Here is a 22,014-nt window from a genome sequence, read left to right on the forward strand (position 1 = left end):
TCCTGGAATTCACTCTGTAGACCAGGCTGGCCTTGAACCCAGAAACCCACCTGCCTCTGCCTCCCAAGTGCTGGGATTAAAGGTGTGCACCATCACTGCCTGGCTTAAACACCATTTCTACAAGGGACTAAGATAATAGTATTTAACAGACACAAGTGTTAAAGTGTTGATTGTCTCTCAGTGTAACCATCACCAGCTTGGAACTAGAAATAAAGAGCGGGATGTCCTGGAAGTATCTCAAGTGCTAGGATTAAAGGTGAGCCGTCATGTCCAATTTATGGTGAATGTTTTATTTAATGTTTTAAAACCTTTAAGTATCTCATAGGCCCCACGTGTTGCTTGGTTTGTTTGATTACTGTGTTTTCTTTGACAGTCAGGTAAAGACAAGGCTTGTGGTGCTTGCCTCTAATCCCAGCATACACTGGGAGAAGCAGGAGGATTGCAAATTTGAAGACAGCTTAAACTACATACACAGTGAATTTTTCAGGCCAACCTGGGCTGTAGAGGGGCCCTGTATTAAAATAAAAAAGAATGTTTTAGTATACCTGATACCTTAATTTATTGAATTGATTGAAAACTGAATGTAAAAATATACCATCTACATTTTTCTTCAAAACATAACACATATCTGGGTGTAGTGGCCCACTCCTTTAAGCCCAGCACTTGGGAGGCAGAGGTAGGTGGATCTTGAGTTCAAAGCCAGCCTCATTTTCAGACTAAGTTCTAGGGCAGCCAGGGCTACACAAACTGTCTCAAAAAACAAAAACAAAACCAAGAACAAAGCAAAATATAAACCATGATATTTTTTGAATTTTTTTTTCCAAGTTAAAACAGTGAAAATTATGTATTGGTCATTTCAAAAAAAAAAAAAAAAAATGGCAGCATTCAAAGTACAAAACTGGCAAGAGAACTGGGCGGTGGTGGTGCATGCTTTTAATCCCAGCGGAGGATTCTGGGAGTTGGAGGTCAGCCTGAGCTCCAGGACAGCCAGGACTACATAGAGACCTTGTCTCTAAATAAAAAATAAATAAAATCACAACTACTTATATGTGTACAATAAAAGTTTAGTCGATTAATCCATACTCTGCAGTCGTACTTTTTAGTTAATTCCACTTTAGCATTGATGTCAATTAAATTTTGTAAGGGGAGAGAAATGATCACACAACAACCTGCGCACACAGAAGATACCAGGGAAGACCCTGGACCTGCTAACAGTTTGAACAAGCCATAGCTTGGGGGTGGGGCTGCGGCTGACAGAAGCGCTATTTTATCTTTGCGAGAATTGTTTTTAATGTTGTTAAGCTATTTTAAGGGATAAATATCAACATTTTTACCTCATAATATTGAATATAATTTAAAATATTTCTATTATCCTACACTAAACGAAAGCTATGAAAACACATTAAGCCTTAAATCAGTTTCCGGCTGGCGGTTTCCGGCCCGTGGAACGCAATGAAAACAGCCCCGGGTGTGTGGAGACACAGACGCTGCCGGTTACCCCATGGAAGCCGGATCCGCCATTTTTAATGAGGTCAGTCGTAGTACATCCTGTGCCCGCAGGAAGAGGGGGCGGGACGCCGGGAAAACTCGACCAATAGGATCATGGAACGGAATCTGTTGTCAGTAAGTAGGCGCGGACAACCGAGCTCACGGCCCGGGGCGGAAGGCGTTAGATAAATTAATCCGGTCTCAGGAAGCAGTGTCTGCGGCCTAACGGAACTACAGATTCCTAACAGAAAGGTTTCTGTCCGGAGCTTGCTATCTGCTTCCGTTACAGAGCGGAAGTGTGGTTCGCCAGAGGACGACCCTTAGACGAATTCAATCTCTGCTGTCCGCTCGGCAGCAATCATGTCGAGTTTGGCGGTCAGAGACCCAGCCATGGATCGATCGCTGCGTTCGGTGTTCGTGGGGAACATTCCGTATGAGGCGACGGAGGAGCAGTTAAAGGACATTTTCTCGGAGGTTGGTTCAGTTGTCAGTTTCCGTCTCGTCTACGATAGAGAGACTGGGAAGCCCAAGGGTTATGGCTTCTGCGAGTACCAAGACCAGGAGACTGCGCTCAGTGCCATGCGGAACCTCAATGGGCGAGAGTTTAGTGGGAGAGCGCTTCGAGTGGACAATGCCGCCAGCGAAAAGAACAAGGAGGAGTTAAAGAGCTTAGGCCCGGCGGCCCCCATCATTGACTCCCCCTATGGGGACCCTATCGACCCAGAAGATGCTCCAGAATCGATTACTAGAGCAGTCGCCAGCTTGCCCCCAGAGCAGATGTTTGAGCTCATGAAGCAGATGAAGTTGTGTGTCCAGAACAGTCACCAGGAAGCTCGAAACATGCTACTTCAGAACCCACAGTTGGCGTATGCTTTGCTGCAGGCACAAGTGGTAATGAGAATCATGGATCCAGAGATTGCCCTGAAAATTTTGCATCGTAAGATACATGTCACACCACTGATCCCAGGCAAATCTCAGCCTGTCTCTGGACCTGGCCCTGGAGGGCCTGGGCCTAGTGGGCCTGGCGGCCCTGGCCCCGGCCCTGCCCCTGGCCTCTGCCCGGGACCTAACGTCATGTTGAACCAACAGAATCCTCCTGCCCCTCAGCCTCAGCATCTGCCAAGAAGACCTGTGAAGGACATTCCACCTCTGATGCAGACCTCTATCCAGGGAGGAATTCCAGCTCCGGGGCCAATACCAGCTGCAGTTCCTGGACCTGGTTCCTTAACTCCGGGAGGAGCAATGCAGCCACAAGTTGGCATGCCAGTGGTTGGTCCAGTGCCCCTAGAGCGAGGACAGATGCAGATATCAGATCCTAGACCTCCGATGCCTCGTGGACCCATGCCTTCTGGTGGCATACCTCCTCGAGGACTACTGGGAGATGCTCCAAATGACCCACGTGGAGGGACTTTGCTCTCAGTGACTGGAGAAGTAGAGCCCAGGGGTTATATGGGACCACCCCATCAGGGTCCTCCAATGCATCATGGTCATGACAACCGTGGCCCTGCCTCACATGATATGAGAGGAGGACCATTGGCAGCAGATCCCAGAATGCTAATTGGAGAGCCCAGAGGTCCCATGATAGATCAGAGAGGTCTACCTATGGATGGTAGAGGAGGTAGAGAATCTCGAGGGATGGAGACTCGGCCCATGGAAACTGAGGTCTTGGAGCCACGAGGAATGGAGAGAAGGATGGAGACCTGCCCGATGGAAACCAGAGGGATGGAAGCAAGAGGCATGGATGCAAGAGGACTAGAGATGAGGGGCCCTGGCCCTAGTTCCAGAGGTCCGATGACTGGTGGAATCCAGGGTCCTGGCCCTATTAATATGGGGGCAGGTGGCCCTCAGGGACCTAGACAGGTTCCAAATATTGCAGGAGTGGGAAATCCTGGAGGTACCATGCAGGGGGCAGGTATACAAGGAGGAGGGATGCAGGGAGCAGGTATGCAAGGAGGAGGGATGCAAGGAGCAGGCATGCAAGGAGGGGGGATGCAGGGAACAGGCATGCAAGGAGGGATGCAGGGAGCTGGCATGCAAGGAGCCAATAAGCAAGGTGGAGGCCAGCCTAGCAGTTTTAGCCCTGGGCAGAGCCAGGTAACTCCACAAGATCAAGAAAAAGCAGCTTTGATCATGCAGGTTCTCCAGCTGACTGCGGATCAGATTGCCATGCTGCCTCCCGAGCAAAGGCAGAGCATTTTGATTTTAAAGGAACAAATCCAGAAATCCACTGGGGCTTCTTGAATGGTTTTCAACTAGGAAGCACTTAGTTACTCCTTCAGAGTTGATTCTGTGGCATGAAGTGATGCAAAAAGCTGTCTTCTGTGTTCGCACACTAACCATTTAAGGTTTCCTTCTCCCTAGATCTTAATCTTTCTTCTAGTCCTGTCACTTTCTGCTTCCCTTTTAGCTTTTTGATGGAGGTTATGGAGTGGAAGGAGTGGGCCTGTTCACTTTGTCACTGTTACTCTACCACATACCCTGAAAATAACTACATCATCCACCAAGTAAGGCTATGAGGAAGATGCAGGAGGAATAACATGTCTGCACTTTGTTAACTGCGTCTTAAAAAATCCCGAGTAAGCTGGGAACTACATAAAAATTGAAAGTGACTTGTTACAGTATTGATATCCTAAGACGGTTTAAAGGTTTTTGGTTGTATATTAAACAATGTCAGAATGTTAAGATACACTTTTTGGTAAACCAAAATACTGTAGAATAATAAGATTAATGTTTAGTTATTTTGGAGTTATTTTGAAATATTGGAACTAACAGTCTGTGGTGTAGATGTAGGTTTGTTTTGTTTTGTTTTTTTAGCATTGTTATCTGTAAAAAGGTAATTTTCATTTTTACCTGACTTTTTTGAGACAACTAATATTCTTGCCTGGTCCCACCTGGTGATTTTGCAGAATAGTTGTAGTTTCAGCTGAATTATATAAAGCCTCTGAGGAGACTCAAGTGATTTCCTAATACATTTCTCTGAAAAAATTCTTAAGCTCCAAGTCTGGTTGTAAGTAGTTTTTTCATGTCATCTAAAAGAAGCAGTTAGACATGGGGTCGGACTTTCTTGAGTAATGGGGGGTTTTTTAGTAAAGCTTCCACCCAGGTTCTTAATAAACCAGTATCCATACACAGATGGAATCCATTTGGTCAGCAGGAATCAGAAGTTAAAAAAATCTTAGTCTTCGCATTTTGATGTGTCTTACAGTTTGATAACTTTCACAAAGTATTTTCCTGCCATCACCTTAACTAGAACCGAGGCCCAAGTGGTCTGACAGCTCTGCTCAACTTAGTATTTTATTTCTTAGAACTCTCAAGAGCCATTTGGTCATAACATACATTCCTATCAGATGTGTTTTAAAATAAGGAATGTGGAACTTAATACATTTCCTTTAGAGCTACCATACTATTTTTTGACATTAAGTGTGTGGCACCTAGACACCATGTCATATCTAGTTAATGAGCAGAAACAAGCACAAGTTACCACTTGACCAAGTGATAGTCCTCTGTAGGAAACTAAATACCCAGCTACAGAGGGACGAGTAGCCTTGGGGAGAGAGCTGACTCAAGGGGTTATTTTGTCCTTGGAAAGTTGGAGCATTTTAAGTGTACAGAGTTTTCATTCCTAGGCTATTTTCCATCGACTTAGTTTTTTGTGCTAGTGTTAAACTCTCTGTGGTTTCCTCTGCTTCTCCTTTGCTGAAGTTGGTTTGTGTTTTGTACTTTTGTGCTAGTTCTGGCTAATTCCAATTGCTTGCTTTCGAAATTGCGGTTGCTAGCCCAAAACTTCTTATAGTCTTTGTTATAAGAAAATCTCTGCATTGTTTAATGAAAATTAAATAAACAGGTTGTATAATTAAGGTATTTTGTATGTTTCATTTTATTTAATACACCAGGAACTTTTTAAGGGATACATGCATACATACGTAGAAAAAGGTGAAGCTAAGGAAACTGGTGAAAATACCTTTAATTATTCTTTATGTAGCTCAACAGCTGGAATAGTACAAAGACACTGCCAGTCCATTGTGATACCTCCCACGTCAGACATGCTGTGTCCTTTGGAATACTGTGTTCCAGCTTCTTAAGCACTGACAGCATTTGTACTGGGAAGGATTGTGTTCACTTTACTCACAGCCCCCAAGTTGTACTTGTAATAGAAAACAGGGGTCCTGGGAAGTACCTTACTCATTTGAGTATACACTATAGTAAAAGATGAAAAGGAAGGATAAAACATCCAATTTTGGTTGGAAAAGAATCTCATTAAGAACAAGTTTATCCTCAAAGGACTTAGATTCATCACAAAACAAAATATAACAGTTCTTTGCATTAAGACACAAATTAGAAAAGAGTACCTGTAATCTGCAAAGGGAGAATAAAGACTTCAGGGTCTTCCTTGGCTGTGTAAGGAGTTGTGGCTACCCAGGGCCACATTAGCCAAAATAGTTTCTCATTTCTAATTAAGTACTTACAGATTCTGGTATTGATTGATACAGGAAATAAAGGGCCTTGATTCATTTATAGGAGACTAACTCAAACTATCTGGTACACAAATTTGTTGACAGTATCACTGAAGGTGATGGAATATAATACTGATTACAAACTTTCTTAAGGGTTTCTTACACTCAGGCAGTACATGCTTTGGGGGATTATATCATAACTGACTTTCACTAAGTGTCTTCACAATAGCCTTTTCCTCTGTTACTGATGATGGACGAATGTCATTTTCTGGAACTTGTAAATCTGTATGTAAGGTATACATACACTGAGTAGTAGATCTGGCAAAGGTGATTTAATCTAAGTGAGATGGTTAACATAACATAAATAGAAAACATTTTTGAGAATGTGTATCACAGCTTGCAAAGCTTGGTTATCCATACTGTGGTGGGACATTAAGAAAGCTTGAAGAACCTCATTTCCTATGGTGTGTCAGGCTTTTCTCTTAGGTCTAATGAGGTCTTAGGACAATTATGCGCAGCCACCTATTGTGACAGGGAAACTGAATTAGCAGTCACATCTGAGTCCTCACAAAGAATTTTGGCCCCTGCTTTATTTCTTCAGTTAATCTAAACAGACTTCTCCAGTTGAAACATTTTACTCTCATCAGGGTGTTATCAGAAATGCCAAGAAGTGATTTATATTGAGGAAATTATTTATATTAAAGCTATAGATATAATTAATATCAATAAGAAGTGCTATTTAGGTATATAGTATTGATGTATAGTATTTTTAAATACTTATTTTAGATCTAATATAAAATCTAATGATAAGATCTTGTTATCTGTTGTGTACATTTATACATTCTGAATGCTTACCGGTTTGAAACGCTTACTTTTTGAGACAAGGTCACTGTAGTGGCTATTCCTGGTTGTCAACTTGTCTATATCTGGAATGAACTAGATCTAGAATTGGAAGGCTCACCAGTGACCCTAATCTGGAGGCTAGGAGATAGAAGTTTCTGATCTGGATCTTGGCATGGAGATCTTGAGGCATAGTGGCTATGAATTCCAGAAGATTAAGACAGGGAGATCTCTGAGTTCAAGGTTATCTGGAGTTAAAGGCATGGTGGCACACAGTTTTAATCTGGGCTATACCTTCTGCTGGAGACCTACATAAGGACATTGGGAGAAGGAAGATTTACTCTCTTCAACTGCTTGCCGTGTGGGACTGAGCAACTGCTAGATCCTTGGACTTCCATTCACAGCTGCTGCTGACCATTGTTGGGAGTTAGACTGCAGACTGTAAGTCATCAACAAATTCCCTTACTATATAGAGATTACCCATAAATTCTGTGACTCTAGAGAACCCTGACTAATAATACAGAAGTTGGTACTGGGAGTGGTTCTAGAGGAGCAGAAGTATAAGGATGAATCTTTTAAAAATCTGGAATTCACTTGTTGATTCACCAGCACCTTCAAATATTGAAACCTCTCTAGATTCTCTGCCTCCTGGGAGCTCAGAATTGTGAAGACCCGTGGTTGAAATTATATTTCAAGCTTAAAGAAGCTAATGCCCTTGATTATCTTAATGAATTACGTGATTCGGTGTACAAAGCTTTCTACAAGATGGGGAAAAAATAGGAAAATTATTTTACTGGCTGGTTGCTCTCGAGAAAAAACGATGAAGGAAACGAAGTTGTGTGATAAAATTGAACGGCTCCAGACACAAGTAAACAATCTAAAAGTTGCTAAGTGTGTCCTTGAAGATAATCTTCTCTCCTGCAGCTATAGAGCTCAAGTTGCAGAAAATCAAACTGAAGCAAACATAAGGTTGGCTGAATTACAGTGAAAAATTCAAGTCTCAGCCTCAGAGGGTGTCAGCAGTTAAAGTAAGGGCATTAATTGGCAAAGAATGGAATCCTATAACTTGAGATGGGGATGTGTGGGAAGACCCTGTTGAAGCTGAGCATTTTGAATCTTCAGATTCTCAAGGGTTTGCCCCACCTGAGGAAGTAGTACCTTCAGCCCCACTCCTCCTTCCTCACATGAGGAAATTAATCCCCCAGAGTCTGATAAACCAGTAGTGACTTTCACTGAAGAAAATGCTAGACAAGACAATACTGATGTTTCTCAAGGTCCACCTATAGTTTCTTCTAGACCTATAGCCAGACTCAAGGCTAAACAGGCCCCTAGAGGGGAGGTAAAAAGTGTAGTCCGTGAGGAAGTGTGCTACAATACTAAGGAGCTTAATGAGTTTGCTAATTCATTCAAGCAGAAGTCTGGGGAATATGTGTGGGAATGGATTTTAAGGGCATGGGATAATGGTGGACAGAACATAAAACTAGAGCAGGCTGAGTTTATTCACATGGGCCCACTGAGTGGAGATTCTAGGTTTAATATGGGAGCTTGAACAGTTTAAAAAAAAAGGTGTCAGAAATTTGTTTGAATGGTTGGCTGAAGTGTTTATCAAAAGATGGCCTACAGAAGAAGAGCTGGAGATACCTGATATCCCTTGGCTTAGTATTGAGGAAGGGATTTTAAGACTCAGGGAAATTGCAATGCTAGAGTGGATGCGTTGTATAAAATTTAATCCTCCACAATGGAAAGGTCCAGAAGATATGCCCTTCACCAGCCCCATAAGACACAAACTGGTGAGGGGGACACCAGCACATTTGAAGAGTTTTGTTGTTGCCCTTTTCCTTGTGCCAGACCTTAGGGTTAGAGATGCTGCTACCCAAATAGATGAATTAAATTCAATGGGTTTAATTGGGCCCTGAGGTAACAAGGGCCAGGTGGCAACATTGAATCACCAGAGACACGGTGATTGTAGTTATTATAATGAACAGAGTAGACAAAACAATGTTTATAATGACATAACCCTTAATGGTCAGAACAGGAGAGGTGAAATTTATAATGGCATGACTCCTTTGGACCTTTAGTGCTGACTAACCAATCATGGTATTTCCAGGTATGAAATAGATAGGAAGCCTACTGCATATCTGTTTGATCTGTATAAGCAGAAAAATTCTCAAACAAATGAAAGAAAGACTATATTAGATCATGGCAAAAAAGCAATCCCAGCCAGTGAATCAATTTCCAGACTTGAGCCAGTTTGCAGATCCCAGAACCCCTTGCATGAAGGGGTGGCCAGGTTCCCCTGAGGAAGGATCATGATAAGACACCTATTTTGCTGTTAGCCTTTCTCCAGTTCTTCCCCAGAGAGACCTACAGCCTTTTTTGTTTGTCTTAAAGATTTATTTATTATTATATGTGAGTACACTGTAGCTAACCTCAGACACACCAGAAGAAGGCATCAGATCTCATTATGGGTGGTTGTGAGCCACCATGTGGTTGCTGGGATTTGAACTCAGGGCCTTCAGAAGAGCAGTCAGTGCTCTTACCCCCTGAACCATCTTGCCAGCCCGACCTACAGCCTTTTACAAGGGTAACTGTACACTGAGGGAAAGGAAATAATCAGACTTTCCGGGATCTATTGGATACTGGTTCTGAATTGACACTGATCCCAGGAGATCCCAAGAAACACTGTGGCCCTCCAGTTAAAGTAGGGGCTTATAGAGGACAGGTGATTAATGGAGTTTTGACTGATAACCGACTCACAGTAGGTCCAGTAGGTCCCCGAACACATCCTGTGGTCATTTCTCCAGTTCCAGAATGTATAATTGGGATAGATATACTCAGAAATTGGCAGAATTCTCACATTGGTTCCCTGACCTGTGGAGTGAGGGCTATTATGGTTGGAAAGGCTAAATGGAAGCCTTTAGAGTTGCCTCTGCCAAAGAAAATAGTGAATCAAAAACAATATCGCATTCCTGGGGGAATTGCAGAAATTACTGCCACTATCAAGGACTTGAAAGATGCAGGGGTGGTGGTTCCCACCACATTTCCCTTTAACTCTTGGCCAGTGCAGAAGACAGATGGATCATGGAGAATGACAGTTGACTATCAAAAACTAAATCAGGTAGTAACTCCAGTTGCAGCTGCTGTACCAGATGTAGTTTTGTTACTTGAGCAAATTAACACATCTCCTGGCACCTGGTATGCAGCTATTGATCTGGCAAATGCCTTCTTCTCAGTACCTGTCCATAAGGACCACCAGAAGCAATTTGCTTTCACTTGGCAAGGTCAGCAGTATACCTTTAAAATTTTGCCTCAAGGATATATTAACTCTCTTGCCCTGTGTCATAACTTAGTTAGAAGGGATCTTGATCATTTGTCTGTTCCAAAAAAATATCACATTGGTGCACTATATTGATGACATTATGCTGATTGGACCAAGTGAGCAGGAAGTAGCAACTACTTTGGACACATATGCATATCAGAGGATGGGAAACAAATCCAACCAAAATTCAAGGACCATCTACCTCAGTGAAATTCTTAGGAGTACAGTGGTGTCGGACATGCAGACATATTCCTTCTAAGGTGAAAGATACGTTATTGTACCTAGCCCCTCCTACAACCAAGAAAGAAGCACAAGTTTAGTAGTCTACTTGGATTCTGAAGACAGCACATTCCTCACTTGGGTGTGTTACTCAAGCCTATTTACCAAGTGACTTGGAAAGCTGCTAGCTTTGTGTGGGGCCTGGAACAGGAGAAGGCTCTTCAACAGGTCCAGGCTGCTGTACACTTGGACCATATGATCCAACAGACCCGATGGTACTTGAGGTGTCCGTGGCAGATAGAGATGCTGTTTGGAGCCTCTGGCAGGCCCCTGTAGGTGAATCACAGAAGAGACCTTTGGGATTTTGGAGCAAAGCTCTACCATCATCTGCAGACAACTATTACCCCTTTGAAAAACAGCTCTTGACCTGCTATTGGGCCTTAGTGGAAACTGAACATTTGACAATAGGACACCAGGCTAAAGAGATGGCTCAGCGGTTAAAAGCACTGACAATAGGACACCAAGTTACTATGCAACCACCTGAACTAGCCATCATGAGCTGGGTGCTATCAGACACTGCAATTCATAAAGTGGGACTCACACAACAGCAGTTATTATCAAATGGAAGTGGTATATACTAGATCAGGCCTGAGCAGGTCCTGAAGGCACAAGCAAGTCACATGAAGAAGTTACTCAAATGCCTATGGTTTCTACCCCTATTACAATGCCATCTGCTGGCAAGCATATGCCTATATGGGGTGTTCCCTATGACCGGCTGACCTAAGAGAAGAAGACTAGGACCTGGTTTACTGATGGCTCTGCACGCTATGCAGGCACCACCCAGAAGTGGACAGTTGCAGCATTACAACCCCTTTCTGGGACAACCCTGAAAGATACAGGTGAAGGAAAATCTTCACAGTGGGCAGAACTTCAGGCAATATACATGATATTACAGTTTGTTTGGAAGAAGAAATGGCCAGATGTATGATTATTCACTGGCTCATGGGCTGTAGCCAATAGATTGGCTGGATGGTCAGGGACTTGGAAAGATCATGATTGGAAAATTGGTGAGAAAGACATCTGGGGAAGAAGTATGTGGATAGATCTCTCCAAATGGGCAAAGGATGTGAAGATATTTGTGTCCCATGTAAATGCTCACCAAAAGGTGACTTCAGCCGAGGAGGAGTTCAGTAATCAAGTGGATAAGATGACCCGTTCTGTGGAAGGTCAGCCTCTTTCCCCAGCCATCCCTGTCATTGCTCAATGGGCACATGAACAAAGTGGTCATGGTGGCCAAAATGGAGGTTATGCTTGGGCTCAACAACATGGACTTCTACTCACCAAGGCTGACCTGGCTACAGCTGCTGCTGAATGCCAGATGTGGCAACAGCAGAAACCAACACTGAGCCCCAGATATGGCACCATTCCTCGAGGTGACCAGCCAGCAACCTGGTGGCAGGTTGACTACATTGGACCACTACTACCTCTGTGGAAAGGACAGTGTTTTGTTCTTACAGGAGTAGATACTTATTCTAGTTATGGATTTGCCTTTCCTGCACGTAATGCTTCTGCTAAAACCACCATCCATGGATTGACAAAATGCCTTATTCTGTCATATATGAATATTCACAGTATTCCACACAGTATTGCTTCTGACCAAGGAACTCATTTCACAGCCAGAGATGTGTGACAGTGGGCCCACAATCACGGAACTCACTGGTCTTACCATGTTCCCCATCATCCTGAAGCAGCTGGTCTGATAGAAAGATGTAATGACCTTTTGAAGACACAGTGACAGCGCTGAATTAGGTAGCAACAACATGGAGGGCTGGGGCAGAGTTCTTCAGAAGGCAGTATATGCTTTGAATCAGCAGTTGCCCCCATAGCCAGGATCCATTAGTCCAGGAATCAAGGGGTGGAAAGGGGAATAGTTCCACTCACTATCACTATCACTCCTAGTGACCCTCTAGGAAAATTTGCTTCCTGTCCCCATAACTCTAGGTTCTGCTGGCCTAGAAGTTTTGGTTCCAGATGGGGGAGGGCTCATACCAGGAGCCACAACATTGAACTGGAAGCTCAGACTTCCCCCTGGTCATTTTGGGCTTCTAATGCCCTTAAACCAACAGGGTAAGAAAGGAATAACAGTGTTAGGAGGGGAGATAGATCCAGATTACCATGGGGAAGTTGGATTACCTCTCCACAATGGAGGTAAGCAAGATTATGTCTGGAGTGTAAGAGATCCCTTAGAGTATCTCTTAGTACCATTTCCTGTGATTAAAGTCAATAGGAAACTACAACAGCCTAATCCAAGCAGGATGACAAAGGACACAGACCCATTAGGAATGAAGGTATGGGTCAATCCTCCAGAAAAAGAGCCAAGACCTGCTGAGGTGCTTGCCAAGGGTGAAGGAAATACAGAATGGGTAGTAGAGGAAGGTAGTTATAAATACCAAATAAGGCCACATAACCAGTTGCAGAAACAAGGATTATAAAGTAATATGAATGCTTCTGTCTTATTTTGCTAATGAATACACTTGCTTTTTCTTCTAATTTCTTTAACATCAATTGGTATTTAAGTTGAGACACTAAGAATGTTCCCAAGGGACATTGTCCCATTGTAAATTTACAAATGCATTTGTGATTGTACGAAGCATAGTTATATCATGTTAGGCAAATTCATGACCTTGTTATTGTTTCATGTGCATATGAGATATTATTTGTGTCAAGTTGACAAGGGGTGGATTGTGGTGTCTATTCCTGGTTGTCTGGAGACCTACATAAGGACATTGGAAGAAGGAAGATTTACTCTCTCCTTCACCTGCTTGTCTTGTGGGACTGAGCAACTGCTAGATCCTTAGACTTCCCTTCATAGCTGCTGCTGACCATTGTTGGGAGTTGGACTGCAGACTGTAAGTCATCAACAAATTCCTTTACTATATAGAGATGACCCATAAGTTCTGTGACTCTAGAGAACCCTGACTAATACAGTCACACTATCAGAAATTAAAAAACACACCAAGTACTTTGTAAATAGTAAAGCAACCCAAGTAGTTACCAGCTGCATAGGAAAATATTTCTTTATAACTGACTCGACTTAAGCCCTAAAGGTAAGTACAATATTCAGCAGGTGGAATAAAATATACTAAGTCCTTTTATTATAAATACTTTTGTTATATAATATGTGTATGTACACTATTTACAAGCATTGGAATGAACTTCAGATTATCAAAGAAGTGATTTTTCTTTCCCGCCCTAAATCTGCTAGGTTAATGATTTGTGGCCTGCCTCAGTAGAATGGACAATACTATAGACTTAGAGAAATTAAAACAGTTTCTTCCTAACCATTGTGTCTCTCTTACTTAATTAGCTGTTTTAAGCAGAATTCTCTCATTACATGAAAAATCTATAAAAGTGTACGAACCATTTCACACACACACACACACACACACACACACACACGTCTTACCTCATCTTACTGCCTGCAGTTAATGTGAAGCGACTTATACCAATTTCTGAATCCACTTACAAGTTTCTTGTGGGCATTAATGAGAAGGTTTCGAATTAATCTTCCTCAGAAAAAAATTAATTTGCAATAACTCAGTTCTCAAATCCCTTCATCTTAAGCATTAGCTGTAATAGAGCTTGAAATATGTATCAATTTAAAAAATAGCACACCTTGAGTTAATGTGATGGGATTTTATTGGCTTTGTGTCGTACTATATTAACATTCATAAAATAATACTTTATAGTGTAGGTATCACACATTCTCCCATGTTAGATCAATATAGTTGCAAATAGCATGACTACATATATTGGCAAGGAGAAACAAAATAAATTGCCTATTAGAATTTACTTCTTTTCTTTAAGCCCATACCTAACATGATTTCATTTTAAGTCAGTGATGAGAGAAGAGGGGCTCCATCCCATCATCTGGTTTTCAGTAACAGAAAAATGTGTTGGTAAAACTCCTAGGATGGTTACTAAGTTTATTACCAAAATATTTTCTTTCAAAGTCTTCAGGAAAGAACTACTGAATTAGTAGCCTGTCTACCAACTGAACCTACACAGGTTCACTTGACTAGCTCAATTTTTCTCAAAACTTGGTATTTTGAATGTATATGTTTTTCCAGTCTTGTGACAGATTCAACCTCTTCTTTGAGTTATAAGGCTGCCAATCGATCCCTGTAATACTTGGGTCTTAAAACTGTGTTCTTTTGTGGAAACGCATGGCTATTAGAAGCCATTGGATTCATTAGTGTCTAGTTTGACCTGTATAAAATAAGAGAACGTGTTCGGCAAGTGGTTTATCAAGGTTATGCCTGTTAAAACAACCAACAAAATAGCCCAAAACAAACCAAAATGACAACAAAAACTAAAAATTGTTAATATTATAGATGTTCTATATTGGCCAAAGAAATCCACAGCAACAACTGTCCAATTAATACATATTGTTCTCACAAAGTTTTTGAACCTTTAACCTTTAACCCCAAATACCTATATCCTGTTTAAAAAATATTTTTTTACAGTTATCTCTGTGTGTGTAGGTGTGGGTGTTTCCTGCACATTATTGAAATCCTACACAAAACATACTCTAAAATGGCCTTTTTCTTTTCAATTTCTTTGAGGTTTTTTTCATGTCTTTGCTTTTTGTCACAATATGTGTGTGTGTGTGTGTGTGTGTGTGTGAAAACATATGGAAATCAGAGGACAATCTGTGGGAGTTGTTTGTCTTTTACCATGTGAAATGCAGGGATCGAACTCAGGCAGTCAGCCTTAGTGGCTAGTGCCTTTTTACTCACTGAGCCATGTCACTGGCCCACTTCCTTTCTTTTTGCGTTGTCAAGTGTAGTTACCCTCTCCGAACACAACTTAAATATTTGATAGGATTGAGCTGTACTCTGCAATCGTTTACAGAGCAGATTGATCTATGTATACATGAAACTTGATGGCTGCCATTCATAAGGTACTCATTATTCTTGTGTTACAGTTATAGCAACTGTGTTTGTCCGAAAATGTCTATTAATTTTATTTGTTAGTATAGTATGCAGATATGAAGCTGGGCTATGGTGATACACATCTTTAATTTCAACATCTTTAATCTCAACATTGGGGGAGGTAGAGACAGACACATCTCTGAGTTCAAGGCCAGCCCAGTCTACAGAGCAAGTTCATAGAACCTGCCTCAAAAAACATAAATACACACACACACACACACAGAGTGGTGTTATATAGTCATTGACCTACGTCTAGGTAAACAGAATGTATTTGAAAACTATGATACAAAAAATAAATGACTTTCTTTAAAACTGTTGAATTTTTAAAAAGATGTATACACACACACACACACACATATATATATATGTATATATATATATATATGTATATATATATATACATATATATATATAGAGAGAGAGAGAGAGAGAGAGAGAGTACACTGTTGCTGTCTTCAGAACACACCAGAAGAGAGCGTCAGATCTCATTACAGACGGTTGTAAGCCATCATGTGATTGCTGGGAATTGAACTCGGGACCTCCGGAAGAGCGCCATCTCTCCAGCCCTGAATGTTTAAAAATAGGTATGTGTATATGACATCAATTGTGTTTTACTATAAGTTCACACCCTACTTGTGCTATTGTGGTAATATCGATAAGACATAGGTATGTTGACATAAGTATTGACATAAAAGGTCATTTCTATGAAAACTATTGAACACTTAAGAAAGATTTTTCTAAAAATGGGTTAAAAATAAATGTTAAATTCTTCCAGGGACAAGATCACTTTTTAAATACTTTAGCAGATCGAGATAGCCACATGCCTTTAATCCTAGCACTCTGGAGGCAGGGGTGGGCAGATGGATCTGTGAGTTGGAGGCCAGCTTGGTCTGCACAGAGAGGTTTAGGACAGTCAGAGTTACATAGTAAGGCCCCACCTCAACAAAACAAAACCAATAAACTGCCTTAAACATATTTGGATAAGTGGCTGAATCTTTCTGTCTCTCATTTCAACTGAGAGGAAGTTTGGATTTTTAACAAATCATGTCAAACCTTCCGTTTTCTCAGGAATTTTTCAGATAAGGAAGGGAAAAACCCCCTCAGGAAATGTTAGGTTTGGTACTGTTAATCTGCAGCCCTCCCTCTCCATAGGGATTACCCAGGAAAGACAGCAGCTTGTCACCTTTCTCGGGCCCTCCTCCCTCCTGCTCTCCCCGGGGTTAAAAGCTCAAGCAAATGGGGTGTGTTTTAATCCCTCCCTCATTAAAGTGGTCCTTGAATGAGCAGCATGGGTATCACCTGGGAGCATGTGGGAAACAATCTTGCTTTTCATCCCAGACCTGCTGAGTCAGAATTTACATTTTAATAAAGTCTCCAGGGACCTGTAGCCAAAAGTTTCCTTGACAAAACACTGCCTAAAAGTAATTCTAAAATAAAAAAATCGAAACCAAAGTGTCGTAAAGACTACTATTATGGGAAATAGGAGGATGTTTTAATTTATCCAGTGACACAGAAAATCAAACTGAGTGGGAAAAAGTCCCACCCAGTCTGAGAACTATCTAGAGAGAACACTTCAGCTAGAAGCCATATTGAACAAGTAATCGCATGAGCAGAAATCCTGTTTTCTTTATGATAATAATGTGAACACTGGCCCTGATGAAAAACCCAACATTAAGTGCCACGGCTAACGTTGTTTTGGAAAGACACTTGAGTGTATTTAGCCAATGTACATGACCCTTTCATTTTTTTCTCCTGAGCAGAGAGGAAGTTATATAAAAATTATGGAGATAATACACTCATATTTTATTATATCTTATCACCTGAAACACTGTACATGAAAAATTGTTATAGCCATGTTATGCCTCCATGGGATGGATGATTTCTTTCATAAAAATTATGTTAGAATATCTTAATTTTTCTTCACTCCAGCAAGTCCTACTGCTAAGATAAACTACCCACAAAAATGCTGACTTTGTATTGCAAGATGACATTCCTCTTCTGAAAAGCCAGAGATATTTCCTAAGAATTTTTCACATACCTCATCCTCTAGGCAGTAAGCGGATTTGTAAAACTGGAAGGTCATGCATGTTGCTTACGATTCAGTGAGAATATAACCCACGGCAGAAGCCAATCACCAAGTCTTCTAAAGTAACTTAGGAGAGAGCCAATACAACTCGAACCGGCCAGGATCTCCCTAATATGTGATATAGTCTCCAAACTCTATGCTGCAATTTGTGCCTTTCAAGGTAGTCTTTGAATCTTATATAATTAAGGGTATAAACTAACTAAACTAACATTCGAAAATCAATCAAATTAGGGTTTTTGTTTTTCTTGAGGAAAAGTGTACATTGAGTTTAAGTGGTTGCGTTTAAAACCTTCCCAGCAAATAATTTAAATTCAAAGCAACATCTAGGTGTTTGTAGAGCTTTGAATCGGAATGGTCCCCATAGACCCACATGTATCAATGCTTGCTCATAGTGCACGCATTTTAGGCCTGTTGGAGGAAGTATGTCACTGGGGAGGTAGGCTTTGAGGTCTTATAAGCATAAGTCTGGCCAGTGTGTCTCAGTCGCCTGCTGCTGTATGTGTGTATGCAACCCTCAGCTCCTTCTGTAGACCATGTCTGCCGCCTGCACCTTACCATGCAGATGTCTCACCATGATGATACTGGACTAAACCTCTGAAACTATAAGCCAGCCCCAGTTAAATGTTTTCTTTTATAAGAGTTGCCACGGTCATGGTGTCTCTTCACAGCAATAGAAACCCTAACTAAGCCAGCACTGATGTCAAAGCCTGGGAGGCTGTGAAATGACAGGGGAACATGGGCATCACCGCTGCTCATGTGCAGACTCTATTCCACAACCAACCTTGGGCTTTAAAGGTTGCTTCTGGGGCCTGCAGGTGAGCTAGGTAGATGACCTCCTGTCTGTTTAGCCAACAAAAGAAGAAGCCAGAAGATTAGATGAGAACATATTGCTAACCTTAGTAGGAAGCCAAGCAGAGCAAAAAGTCAGAAGCCAGATGAAATCAGCCAGCTTGGAGAGGGGTTTCAGTCAGTCTCAGAGGCTAAAAACATTTTGGCCTAGATAAGATTGTACAGAGGCTAGAAGCTTTCCGGACTAGGCCTAGGTTAGCAGACAGAGGCAGTAGACCTCCAAGACAACAGTTACATCAGGTGTGTAAAATTTACTTTTATATTTATATGCATGGGTTTTCACATCTTATCTGTATAAACCAGGAATGGAATTGTTACATTATGTATTCTTTTTTTGTTGTTGTTTGTTTGAGGGAGAGGGTGGTGAGATGGGTCTCTCTAGGGAACCCTGGTAGTCCTGGAACTCAATGAGTAGACTAGGCTGGCCTTGAACTCACAGAGATCTGCCCACCTCTGCTTGAGTGCTAGAATTAAATTTCTATTACTACCCATTGTGATTCACTTACTACACATAGAGCAATCAGATGAAATAACCTTTTCTTAATTTTAGCATTTTTATTATAGGTAAACAGAGAATGAGATGACGAGGTCTTTAATGTATGAGAGGAATTATTTCTTTCATGATTTAAGAACTGACCTGAAGTAGGAATCAAGGTGCAGTTCTAGAAGGGAGGATTGCCAGTGATTTTTAAATTTTTTTGTCGAATACTTTAGAAAGGGCAGGGAATTGTTTTCAAGGCTTATAGCTATACAGACTCTGGTTGATTTTGTGGCGAACTGGAAGTGCTTTTTCAGGGAGAACATACAATGTTCCATAGTGAGCTTGGTCCCCATCTGCATTCAAATTGTGCCTCTAGCACGCGGTACTTACATGACTCATTTCAATGCCTTATTCTGATTCTGCACACTAGGATGATCACCACCCACTGTGGTTGCAATAACTGTTTGAGAACACACTTTAAACCATGCCTGTGTATAATATGCTCTCAATGTGGTGTATGTGATAGGGTTTGTTGTTATTCTGAACACACACACACACACACCACAGTGTGCATTTAGAAGGTATGAAAACAACATGAATTTAAGAATTGCTTCTCTAAGCCGGGGGTGGTGGTGCACGCCTTTAATCCCAGCACTCAGGAGGCAGAGGCAGGCGGATTTCTGAGTTTGAGGCCAGCCTGGTCTACAAAGTAAGTTCCAGGACAGCCAGGGCTATACAGAGAAACCCTGTCTCGAAAACGAAAACAAAAACAACAACAAAAAAAGAATTGCTTCTCTAGATATTGAAAGATAACCATCTATAGACATGAAAAAAATCAGCACAACTATTTCCACCTCAAAATAAACAAGGATGACAAAAATAAAACAAAACAACAACAATAACAACACTCTAGGGGCCCAGTCCTCAAAAGAGTGAAAAAGAGCACTCCTAAAGGGGAGTTTTTTTTTTTTTTTCTTTTGTTTTTTTTTAACAGAGAAGGCACAGGTGTATTTTAAACCAAAGTGATCTGCATAGGAACAAAGCCAGCAGCTCACTGTATCCCTTGACTTACACAGTAAAGCTGTATTTTGTACAAGAAGAAATGTAACAGAGTTAACAAGGGGGAAAGCAATCTGGTAGAGAAAACCCTTTTGGCAGCCGACTCTGACCTAAGCTCCTGAAATCTTGATTTAGACAAACTAATAGAAATAGAATCAGGATTTGATCTAGTGTGAGCGTCCGTGGCTTATTTATTTCTCTGCCTTACGGCTTCACCGCACAATAGAGGGGAGATTTCCAAAACTATGTTTCTTTTGTCCGAGGCACACTTTAATAAGCCTATATAACAAGGTTGGAGGAAGTGTTTGAGTTTATTATAATATTGTTTCTAGAGTGCATGTGTCTTAAACGCTTTTGCTCTGAGTGCAGTGTGAAATTTACTCACCCCTGCCTGCTTTCCCTGTACAATGACATATATGTCTTTAGAATAAAAAGATCCAAACCTTATGGGGTCAGTTAACCTTCATTTATTGGTTTGGAGTTCACGCATAGCTAGCTGTGTTTCTGAAGTGGACTTAAGGAAACAGTCCTACAAATTTACATGCAGAGGAAAAAGGTGTTTATAAAATATTTACAGGTTCAAGTGAAGACTTTTAAAGTAACATAAATCGTGTATCTATCTATGCCCTTTTTTAAAATGGAAACTCAAAGCTACAATGACTCTGAGTTACATTAAAAGCCAGATACTATCTATTTTGTGGAATTTCAGCTTTATTTAGGATCTCTTAATAAAAAAGAGTACTTTAACAATAACAGCATGAATTTAATATATAAATGTCGTCCTTATAAGAAGACATGTAAAAGCAGTTGGTATTTGGAAGAGCATTCACTTTCAGCTATTGCATTTCTCTGTAAATTTTTACTTATAAAATTTGTATTTATAAAGATAGCAAAGAAGATATATTTTCAATTTTATACATGATACTATACAGCTAATTTAAATGTAATCTTACATAACTATGCTTATGCCTTGGCAGCACTAACTACATGTAGTTAGCGATAGTTCAACCTGTTAGTAGTAAAGGTTAAGACCTAAATTGTTGCCTGGCATGGTGGTAAACACCTTTAATCCCAGTACTCAGGAGGCAGAGGAAGGTGGTTCAGAGTGAGTTCAAGGACAGCCAGGACTGCAGAAATCCTGTCTTGAAAAAGAACAAAAATGGGCTGGAGAGATGGCTCAGTGGTTATGAGTACTGACTGCTCTTCTGGAGGTCCTGAGTTCAAATCCCAGCAACCACATGGTGGCTCATCTGTAATGAGATCTAATGCTCTCTTCTGGTGTGTCAGAAGACAGTTACAGTGTAGTTAAATATAATAAATAAATCTTTAAAGAAAAGAAAAAGAACAGAAACCCAGCCTTGTGTACAGAGTGAGTTCCAGGACAACCAGGGCCACACAGAGAAACCCTGCCTCAACACACCCCCTCCACAAAAATGCCAGTAATTTTTTTTTTTTTTTATTATATATAAGTACACTGTAGCTGTCTTCAGACACTCCAGAAGAGGGCGCCAGATCTCGTTGTGGATGGTTGTGAGCCACCATGCGGTTGCTGGGATTTGAACTCTGGACCTTCGGAAGAGCAGTCGGGTGCTCTTATCCACTGAGCCATCTCACCAGACCCAGTAATTTTTTTAAAACGTTATAGAGTAGTAAAAGAGAAAGATACTCAGTAGGAATTGTACTTGCAAATCCACCTCTTTTGTGTAGAGTATTGTCTTGGAAATGCATGTGAAATGTTAGCATTAACAAGCTCAGAGTCTTTGCCGGGCCACAGCAGCAAGATTAGTGACTGTTGGGAAAGTGAGGAAGCAAGGCCATCTGGATAGGAAAGCTCTGCCCTTACCCTTGTATTTCTAAGCAAGGACAAAATACTCCTGCCTTGTGCTTGGTAAATACTTCCTAATATTTACAAATGCTTTCTACAAATAAATGCAAAAGAAAAACACAACCAAAGAAATAAGAAACGATGTCAATAATTGATCAATATAGTCCCAAAAGACCACAGGTGTGGCTGAACTTGATTGTTTGTCAACGTGATTCACCTGGAAGTAGAAACTTCCATCGAAGAACTGCCTGCATCAGATAGTCTTGTGGCTATTTCTGCGTGGCAGTTTTGAAGGCTGATGTAGGATGGCCTAGCCCAGCGTGAGTGTGACTAGCTCTAGGCAGGTGGACCTGATCTGATAAGGAATGCAGTTGAACAAGCTTGGGGGGGGGGGGGGGGG

At 41.3% G+C, this 22,014-nt stretch overlaps 2 protein-coding genes across 3 annotated transcripts in view; one reads left to right on the forward strand and one right to left on the reverse strand.

Moving 5' to 3' along the window:
- The window catches only part of Prkg1 (protein kinase cGMP-dependent 1), a 1,176,530-nt gene that overhangs the window by 506,778 nt on the left and 647,738 nt on the right, over nt 1-22,014 (reverse strand). The gene's annotated exons all lie outside the window — the stretch shown is intronic.
- Nucleotides 1,687-5,345, forward strand: Cstf2t (cleavage stimulation factor subunit 2 tau variant). Its single transcript, XM_021151358.2, has one exon. The coding sequence runs from the start codon at nt 1,849-1,851 to the stop codon at nt 3,727-3,729; it is 1,881 nt and encodes a 626-aa protein (XP_021007017.1). The 5' UTR covers nt 1,687-1,848; the 3' UTR covers nt 3,730-5,345.

This window comes from Mus caroli, chromosome 19 (assembly GCF_900094665.2).
Source record: "Mus caroli chromosome 19, CAROLI_EIJ_v1.1, whole genome shotgun sequence".
NCBI classification, from domain to species: domain Eukaryota; kingdom Metazoa; phylum Chordata; class Mammalia; order Rodentia; family Muridae; genus Mus; species Mus caroli.

Bases quoted from the DNA above. Each gene is read 5' to 3' on its own strand.
- Cstf2t (XM_021151358.2), top strand. From the start codon at position 1,849: ATGTCGAGTTTGGCGGTCAGAGACCCAGCCATGGATCGATCGCTGCGT.